This window comes from Pezoporus wallicus, unplaced genomic scaffold, assembly GCF_028554395.1.
Source record: "Pezoporus wallicus isolate ANWC-B61680 ecotype Strahan unplaced genomic scaffold, APGP_CSIRO_Pwel_v1 contig_16, whole genome shotgun sequence".
NCBI lineage: Eukaryota > Metazoa > Chordata > Aves > Psittaciformes > Psittacidae > Pezoporus > Pezoporus wallicus.
Genome location: NW_026641478.1, coordinates 2,023,590 through 2,032,951, shown reverse-complemented (window position 1 = coordinate 2,032,951; position 9,362 = coordinate 2,023,590). Strand labels below are relative to the sequence as shown.

Here is a 9,362-nt window from a genome sequence, read left to right as displayed (position 1 = left end):
GACCGGGAGGGAGGGAGCGGGAAACGGGGCGGGCAGCGCGAAGGGTGCTCCTTCCGCTTCCGGGTGGGAGGAGAGGGCCGTCATGGCGAGCAACGCCGCCAGTCTCAACGCGGTGCGGGAGACCATGGACGGTGGGTGGCACAGCCGCGGGAGAGGGGGCCATGCTTGCGGCACTGGCCACCCTGAGCTGGGCTCACCTTAGCGCTCCTGCCCTCGCCCCTCTCCGCAGGCTGCGGGGCTTTGGGCTGGGTCGTGCCTATACAAGCGACTGACCTGTGAAGGGGATAATGGTTTGCTGAAGGATTTAGCGCATGGCAGTTTCTTTTTACTTCACGTACGTGTAGTGCCTGAAACACTTCAAATGCCCATGTAGTGATAGTGTCTTTGGATCTCGTGTGACTTGTCTTTCCATTTTATATAGCTGTTAAGTATTTAACTTAGCGTTTTTAATGTTTATAAATGTATACGTTTGCTATTCTTTCTTATTACTTCAAGGAGTTAATGCAGATTATGTTATCTGGCTCTATGCGTCTTGAATTTAATGGGGGGGGGAAGTGCATGGAAAGGAGAGGAAGGACCAACCTTGTAGTGCTGTAAGTGGCAGCATCCAAACTGTGGATGGCTCATGTTAGAAAGCCATCATAAAACCAGAAGAAACCCAACATAGTGAAAAAGTTTTGAGGGGAGCGGTCAGTGTTACAGAATTAGAGCAGTTTCTGGTACACAAAAATATTGTAGAATGGGGAACCATAGATTCACCTAGGTTGGAAAAGACCTTTATGATCATCAAGGCCAACTTACCCAGGCCTGTGTCAAGTCCACCACTAAACCATGTCAGTAATGTGAGAGAAGTGTCACTGGGAGTAGCGAGAGATACGCCAGAGATCTATAACCCATGAGAAATGTGAACAGAGTGAATAAAGATCACTTTCTCCTCCAGCCTGATGGGGAGGAATCAAAGGTGGCAGGTTAAGGAGGTGTTTCTTAGCAGTGTGTAGTGGAAAACTCTGGAATTCCATGGAATGGCTATGCCAGCAAGCTTACATGGATTTCAAGCAGAGTAGAAAGCTGCCAGGAAGTCACCTGAGTGGTGTTAAATATGAAGACTTTCCTGGAGAATGCCCTAATGAGAGGCCAGAGGCTAGGGAGAGTGTTCTGGGGGTACTGCTTTTTGTTTCTTATTTTCTCATGCCCTTACCTTGTATTCTAGTTATGGCTACTGTTACATGAGGACTCCATAGCAGCAGAGACCTTAATGAGCTGAACTGATGTGAAAATGCCTATTCCAGCTGCTCAGCTACTCTCTCTGACCTGTTGCAGGAGGAAGGGCAGGACTAGCAAGGTTATTATGGCTTCTCTGATGCTCCAAGAGAATAAAATCATTCTGTATGGGTGGAGATAGATTTGTTTGGGAAGGACAGTGATTCTAAGTTCTTGTAAGTGTTGTCTTGCAGGACTTGTAAGTAAGTCTTGCAGGAATGTTTTAGGTAGGAGGGACAATATGCAGATATAAGGACAAAGTAAGACTTTTGAGAACTGCTATGAAAAGTGTACTACCCTTGAGATTTAGGAGACCAGGCTTCCTGTGTAGTAATGTGTGTATTTTATTTAGGATAGATGTTCATGATATAATCTCTTTCTGACATCAGGTGTTTTTAGAAGAAAACAAATTTCCGTAACTTAAACATGCACTTGATCTTTAAATATTTACTTAGAGCCTTAGAAACACCCTCATATCTGATCTTTCACTGCATTCCATAACTAAATTGGCTTGGCTTTTTACTGTCAACAGTAATCTTTTGAAATTTTCATTATAAGAATATGTATTTAAAGTGGTTTGGTGGAGTGACTTAAAAAGTAACACACTGACAATTGTGTCCATGTAATTAGATTTTTCTTGGTGAGGGCCTAGCATAATGAATAGACAAATATTTGTAGGATAATTTTTTTTTTTTTGCTTTTTAAATAGAACATGAAATCTGTGTTGTGTATTAACTTGCTGAATAAGAAACAGGCACCTAATGGAAGTCAATGGCTTTAAAAGAAATGGCTATAAAAGAAATATTCTTTTATAACTATAGTAGCTTAGAAAAGTGCTTAATGTAGAATGTCAGATATAAATATTTAGCAGCTGTTCTCTGCAGAATCTGTTAAGAGTTCAGATTTTTTTTGTGGAGAAGCTGCTACATCTCTCTGCCAAAGATGCTGCCTCAACACCTAATATTTTGTTTTAGAAACTAGTGACCACAACTCTTGCTGACATAGGAAATAGGAACTTATCTTTAGTTAGATTTACTGCTCTGCCTTGAAATACATCACATGCTTAGTAAATTTCACGATAAATGTTATGTGGTTAAAGAGAGTAAGGATTGTTTATTTCTGGGAAGCTGTCAGTCTTAGTTCTGTAGCTCTTAATGTTCAGTGGCATTTTTATTGCAAATGAATCAATTTGTGGTTGCTTTATTTGGCTGTTGAAGATGCTTCTGTGCAGACAGGATGCACATAAGTAGTGTGTTTGGAATTGTTTCCGTTCAAGTCAGTGGGAAGAGAAAGCCTTGCTGGGGAGAAGGCTTCGCTTGTGGCTTATAGCTAGGGCTTTGGTCTGACAAACTGCTTTCATGTTTTAAATTTATGCATATTGTTAATCCACCCTACTTGTGTGGGCTAGGTGCTGTCACACGTAGAGGGTTTTTTTTCCATGGCATCTGACATTTCTCTCTAAGTTCAGTGCAATTGGCTGGATACATTAGGCCTTTGATATCTTGGCCTTGGTAAGTACGACTCTTAGGGCTCCTGCAGTATGTCTTTGGTACACCAGAGCAGAGTATTTTCATAGTTGTCAAGTGGACAATAGTCACCATGCTGCTTCACTTTCTTCTAGCTTAGTGGAGGTTTGATTACAGAAACTGTGAATAACATCTGTACAAAATCAACCTGTATTGCTAGGGTCTTAGCCTCAGGATGGAGCTTACTGGTGCAAACAGAAATAAAACCTCCATGAGTTGTCTGCTACTTATGTAACAAGCTGTTTATTAGAATGAAACAAAAGAGGCCTTTTAGGAAAGGTTTGGAAGGGGAGAGAGATCTTTGCTTCTGCACAAAACTAACTGGAATCTCTCCCCCAGAAGATGCCATGCTGGCGTGTTGCTGTTCTTGATATTGTGTAAAAATTAAATAGTTCTGCTTATCGTTAAACCAGTGTTAATATTGGACATAAACCAAAGTTTAGTCATGGAAGGAGGTGGCTAGAAAACTCCTGATGTGTTTCCAGTCCATTTTAGTAGGGCTTCATCAGTATCTGTAGTTCAAAACCATGGATTATTCTTATAGCCTACTTCTTACATAATTGGCAAGAATGTTAGTTATTGATTTCTTCGCTTATTTTTATTTTTAAAGCCTATTATCCAGTATTAAGTTTGCTGAACCAGAAAAGCGTGGGTTTTTTTGTTAGAAGCTGTGGCTTTTAGCTTGTGCTGGTAAACTGAACATAACTGTTGTTGCTGAGGTTCAGACTGCAAAGGCTTTCCATAACTGCCATGTTCTGTACTCTGTAGAAATTAAATGTTGAATGTTTTTTGTCATTGAAATTTAATAGTCTGTAGGGACTAAAGTGCTTTCATTTTTTCTGTTGCAGTTCTGTTTGAGATTTCAAGGATATTAAACACTGGCTTGGATATGGAGACATTGTCTATTTGTGTGCGGCTTTGCGAACAGGGGATAAATCCAGAAGCATTATCATCTGTTATTAAAGAACTGCGTAAGGCTACAGAAGCTCTAAAGGTAATGCTTTTTATAAAAGCTTATAAATTAGTTTTTAAGAGTCAGATGTATTTTCAACTTGCTATACTTCAGTTTGTAAATTGCACTGAGATATGACTCATTTTTACATCAAGGAAATTTAACTGTTCCATAGGAAAGGCAATGAATACAACTGAATGAAACATGAAGCAAGAAATGGTATGAATAAAACCTTTTCAGTAATAGCTGGATTAACTTTTTTGAAGGAAAAAAAGACCAAACAGCCAAAATCCACTGATTTTTATTCTGGCCATTTGTAGCAACTATTTGCTGCCTTATCTGCATCATATCACAGTTTTCTACTTTTTACTTTAACACATATCACCTTATTTGTACATCCTCAGGCCTAATAGTATGTAGCAGTAGATGCAAACAGGTACATGCAGCTTGCTAATGTAATCTTTGCATACCGCTTTTATCACATTAACTTGTGCTTTCGGCCTCTCCAAAGACAGACAAGAGGGGATTTCATGGTGTATATGTATATATAAGGCTATTTACCTGTTTGGCTAGTGGAGAGGGTAACTATGGTTAAAAGAAAAAAAATCAAAAAGAATCTTCACTTGTCTTTTAAAGGATTTTATTCTTTACTGACTACCTAAACATCATGATTTATTTTCCCCTGTACGTTGTATTTGTTTATTTATGGGAAGGTGGAGGGGAAACCTCTGTCCAGTCTGCCTGTTCTTGTTCTGCAAGACTGGATTTTGATTTTTAGATAATCCAACTTTCTGATATTTTTACTAAAGACATGCTAGTCAGGGCTATTTTTCACCAGTTTTCAAACGGTTTACTTCATTTTTAACTTAAAATTTTATATGCTTATGCATATTTTGTATTTGTGTACATGCTTAAATGTGTGCATACGTATGTGTTTAACAGTGTATATAAGTATTTGAGGGCTGGTTTTACTACTTCCTTTGTTTTTATTGGTTTATCATTCCCATTGCTGTCCTTTGCCTGTTTGTCCCATAACTGTCTTAAAATCTACCAGTGTCGGTCTCCAACAACCGTACCTTGCTGGCTGGGTTGGGTTAAGTAAAAAAGTACTTACTGATGACCTTAATCAAAAAATTAGCAGTGTGATTTATGCAGTTATGATTGGTGGTATTCCTCCAAGTTTTATGTCAATTTATCTGTATGGGTGGGAATAGTAATTACTATAAATTGTATAAAGAAATAAACTTCAAAGGGGAAAAAAAAAAATGGTGCATTTGATCACTTCTTGAAAGCATTAGGGTAAAATGTGCAGGATTACAAGCTGCTCACATACAGGATATACAGTTTAACACAAGTAAATAGTAATGGCTATGTCAGTAAATGCTAAGCAGTCAACAGCATTTTTTTATATTTTATTTTTTTAGAAATGAAAGAAGTATTCATTAGAGAACAAGGCTACACATCTTATAATTTTCAGCTTATGTTTAGATTTAAGTTCTCTAGTAAAATTAAAATAGTCACAAGAATGGAGTAAATTTGATCTACATGGTGCCTATTTTTGGTGATTTGTAATAAATGTTTTTTCTCATTCTAGGTCGCTGAAAATATGACAGGCTGACATGGGAGGAGATTTCTGCATGAGAAGAATACCAGGTCAAAGTTAACAGAGGCTTTGAAGATTGTTACTATTTAGGAAATGAGTGGAATAAGTGTGTGTGTGAGAAGGTTTCAGAATATTTGTTAGCTTCTTGAAAAGCATGTATGTATAGTATAACTTTGAAAAGTTTTTAATGAGATAAGTTCATGTGTAATCTCATTGCTTGCTATTTTTGTGATATTTGTGAATACAGTGCAATTGGTTGTGCATTTGCTGAACTTCCTAGTGTGTAGCAACAAATATTGCATAATGAGTATAGCTTGTTAATGCATCCTTTAGAAGTGCTAATATATCCTGGGTTTTATCTCTTGCATAGAGGAAAAACTGCATATACAATTTTAGTTTCATTTTATGAAGCCCATCCTGACTTTATTTTAATTAGAATGATGGTAGTGACTTAAGTCTTAACCTGAAAGTAAGGAATAAAGCACTTTTGATAATGTAAGTAACGAATGGTCCTTTTGATTTAGATTGCTGGGGAAAGTGTTGTGGGGGTTTCTTTTGGGGCTGTTTTGTTTGTTTGTTTATTTGCTTGTTTTTTATCTTGGAACTTCAGTTATCCATGCAGAAATGTATGCAAATTTAATGCTAGATTACATGGAATATTTTATGGAGTTCAGATGATACATTTGTTACACTTATTCTGGCTACTAGACCCAAAAATATTACAGCCATATTGCTACTGCCTAGTCAAAGCATACATAGGAAGCATCAGATTTGGTTGGTGGGAACCAGTGAGTCTTCAACAGTCATTCGGTATAAGAATGTCTTCTCATTCAGCACTAGGAATCTTCACTGATGCCGAAACAAATGTTTATAAGTAACTGTTATACAGTAAACTGTTTTACTGTGTTACTTACCAGTAAATATCCAAGAGTTCTGCTTCATAAGAAAATGTTTTTTTTTGTTGCTTCTTCATCTGCTGCTATTTAAGCGCTTTTTTTAATTTTTTGTTCTGTTTTTGCTAGCATGGTTCCAAGATGTAGCGTTAATGGGACTTAACCTCCAAGGTTAATAGTTTGGAGCACATTTGGAAATGAACCTGGAATCTTAGTTAATCCAAACATTATATTTTTGCAGAGAAAAAGAAGCTCTTTCTACTTTAAGAGTTTACGTTGTATGCAGTCTAGGTCATAGTTCTACAAAAAGTGATTGAAGGGGCTAAATATTTCAGTTGCTGGCAGAGAGAACAGAAAAATAGTTATGTTACGCTGAATCATTTACTATTGTTTCCAGTTAGGCTGACCAAAAAAATCATTCCAGGAAGGTGATGTGAAAACTTCTGTGAAGTGGTGGAGTCACCATTCCTGGAAGTACGTAAAAGATGTGTAGCTGTGGAACTCTGGGACATGGTTTAGTGTGGACTTGGCAGTGCTGGGTTAACAGTTGGACTTGATAATGTTCAAGGCCTTTTCCAACCAAAAAGATTCTATAACCAAGCTGGGAACAAGTGTTCATGAGTGAGCAAAATGATTCCACGTAAAAATCCTTTGTACATTGGTGGTGTAACTTCAGATTTATAATACTTCAGATTTAGAATATTGGGTGTAATGGTTTTTGAAAATGCTGAGGTATCTCTTATATGAAGAGATATAAACAGTGAAATTTATCCTAGGGAATCTTAGAAGTCATTAAAACGTCATGAAAATGCCAGGTCAGATCAACAGAAATTATCAGTTAGCTTGTACACTTAATTTTATCTAAACTCAGTGCTGCATGTCAAAAATGAGAAAAGACCGGGGAGCTTTCTTGCTGGTTTGGGGAGTTGTGTCTAAGCCTGTGAGTTCTCACTTGTGAAACCTAGACTCTGAAAGTTTTCTGTAAACTAAAGCAAATGTGCCCTTCTGGTAAGAAAAGAAAATCCCTGTAGCAAGGAGTTTCATACTGGAAATGTTTCTCTGCCCTAAAATAAGTATCACTTTGTTGGAATCCCAACTATGTGAACGTGAGCATTGATGGCTCAGAAGTCTTGGCTGCATTTGTAACACACAGTCTTCTACAATGTTTAACTAAGAAGCTGAGCAAACAGCACGTGCTCCATACTTACATGCTCTTGAAACTCTTGAAAAAATAAACATAGGAACAGCTATACAGGTCTCAACCAAAAGTTTTTCTAACACAATAGCCTCTCTTTTAGTCAAAAGCGCTGCCTAGGAAGGAGAAGAACAATGCAAGCACATTTGGTTCTTTTCCTTCTGTGTTCTCCTAGCTTCCAAGTGTCTTCTATTCCAGGCTTTCCTGCACATCATATGGTTTGTCTATTTAGTAGTCCCCCGTGATTCTTTTTCCAGTACTTGTCCAGTTTCCCTTCGGCCATATATGCTTCCTGAATAACAGTCACCCTCATCAATTGGTATGTTTCCTAAAGAATTGCTGTTACTTGTTTATTTTGAACCTGATTTGCACTAGCTTAGCTTAATGTTCCCTGCACAGTAAGCTTTTACCTGCCATGCTTGTGCCAGTCATGGATCTGCACATACATAACATTCACGTTTAAATTTCCTCTTCTAAACTGAAATGCATTAGTTAAGCTTCTGTATTTATTGTCCTTTGAAACTTTTCTGAGTCTTATGTATTATTTTCTGAGAGCAGAACAAAAACAGCGCACAACATTAGGCATGCAGTTAAGTACTGGCCTGTTTGTTTACTTTCTTGTTCTTTATTTCTTTCCTAGTAGTTCCTCATTTGAGTTTTTAAATTTGAGCTGAGCACTGAACTGTCTTCATGGCATTATCTGTTGTAACCACAGGATCTCACTCTTGAGCAGTAATGATAAGCTGAGAGGCTGTTGGTTCACAGGTGAAAGTACGGTTGTTTATCTCCATGTATACAATTTTTATTTATCTTTGCTGAATTGCATCTGCCATTTTATTTCCTAATCAGTCTTGTATGTCTTTCTGCAGCTCTTCACAGTTTGCTAGTTGTCTTACTACTGTCACTAAGTTTATCCTTGTCAAATTTTGCCACTTTGTCCCTTTTTAGAGATTAATTACGAATAGGTCAAGCAGCACATGAGTTAGCAAAGGCCGCTGGTAACCTATGACCTTATTCCCATTGATTTTCAGTGATTGTGAATAAAATGCAGTTCTGCCTACTAGTGCCTACTTATTCTTAAACCCAGTATTTTTAGTGTCACATACAGCACAGCTGTGAGAGACTAAGCACAATCATGAATCCAGCCTGGCCAAGCCATTGCATTCTAGATAACTAACAGAATCAGTGCCATTTTAATTGTATAATTAGGTTTCATCGATATAAATTAAGTAGAAAAATAATTTTACAGGAAATTGTAGCATACCAGAAAAGAACACAAACATGATCCTGAAGTATCTATCTTAACATGACTATCTTAACATTAGGAGTTGTTATTTCTCAGGTAACTGTGTTAGCAAAAGCAAAAAAAAATCTGTTAACAAGAAGAAGAAAAGACAAAAACATGAAAACAAACAAAAAAACCCAACCCAGAAATCTGGATGATGATCAGGCCAAGACACTTGACCTAATAGATCTGTACCCATAAAAAGTGCATGTATATTTGTCAGCTATTTTTCTTTCCAGCTGAGCAAATACTGATTTAGTCTTAGACTTTCTTGTTAATCCAGTCAGCTAGTTCCCCCTGCAATGAACCTGAATGCTCTTGTAGATATACTTTACTCCAGGGACTGCTCCTAGTAGGCTGCGCCAGGTTGGGCCCTACCATTCTTCCCCAATGCTTTCCACTTTCAAACACTGCCATGTACTTTTGCATGTTTATACTTTCATGCTATAGAAACCCTGCAGCCCTCATTATTTGACTAGACATCGTGTTAAAAGAAAAAGCACCAAAAAATGACAATAAGAATTAGTGGTGACCCATGACAGCATGCTATGTAGTATGTGTGTAGAGAGCCCTCTTTAAAGAGAGGTAATGCCAAGCAGTGGGACTTCGCAACTTCGCATTGCTATGCATCATCTGAGCTAGGGACTT

General features: G+C 37.8%; 1 protein-coding gene across 1 annotated transcript; it reads left to right on the top strand.

Annotated features, from left to right (window-relative positions):
* The first annotated feature begins 14 nt into the window (after positions 1 to 14).
* Positions 15 to 5,840, top strand: MZT1 (mitotic spindle organizing protein 1). The gene is made up of 3 exons (XM_057424070.1): positions 15 to 131; positions 3,635 to 3,780; positions 5,333 to 5,840. Exons 1-3 carry the CDS (start codon positions 83 to 85, stop codon positions 5,354 to 5,356), a joined length of 219 nt encoding a protein of 72 aa, XP_057280053.1. The 5' UTR covers positions 15 to 82; the 3' UTR covers positions 5,357 to 5,840.
* The last annotated feature ends 3,522 nt before the right edge of the window (positions 5,841 to 9,362 follow it).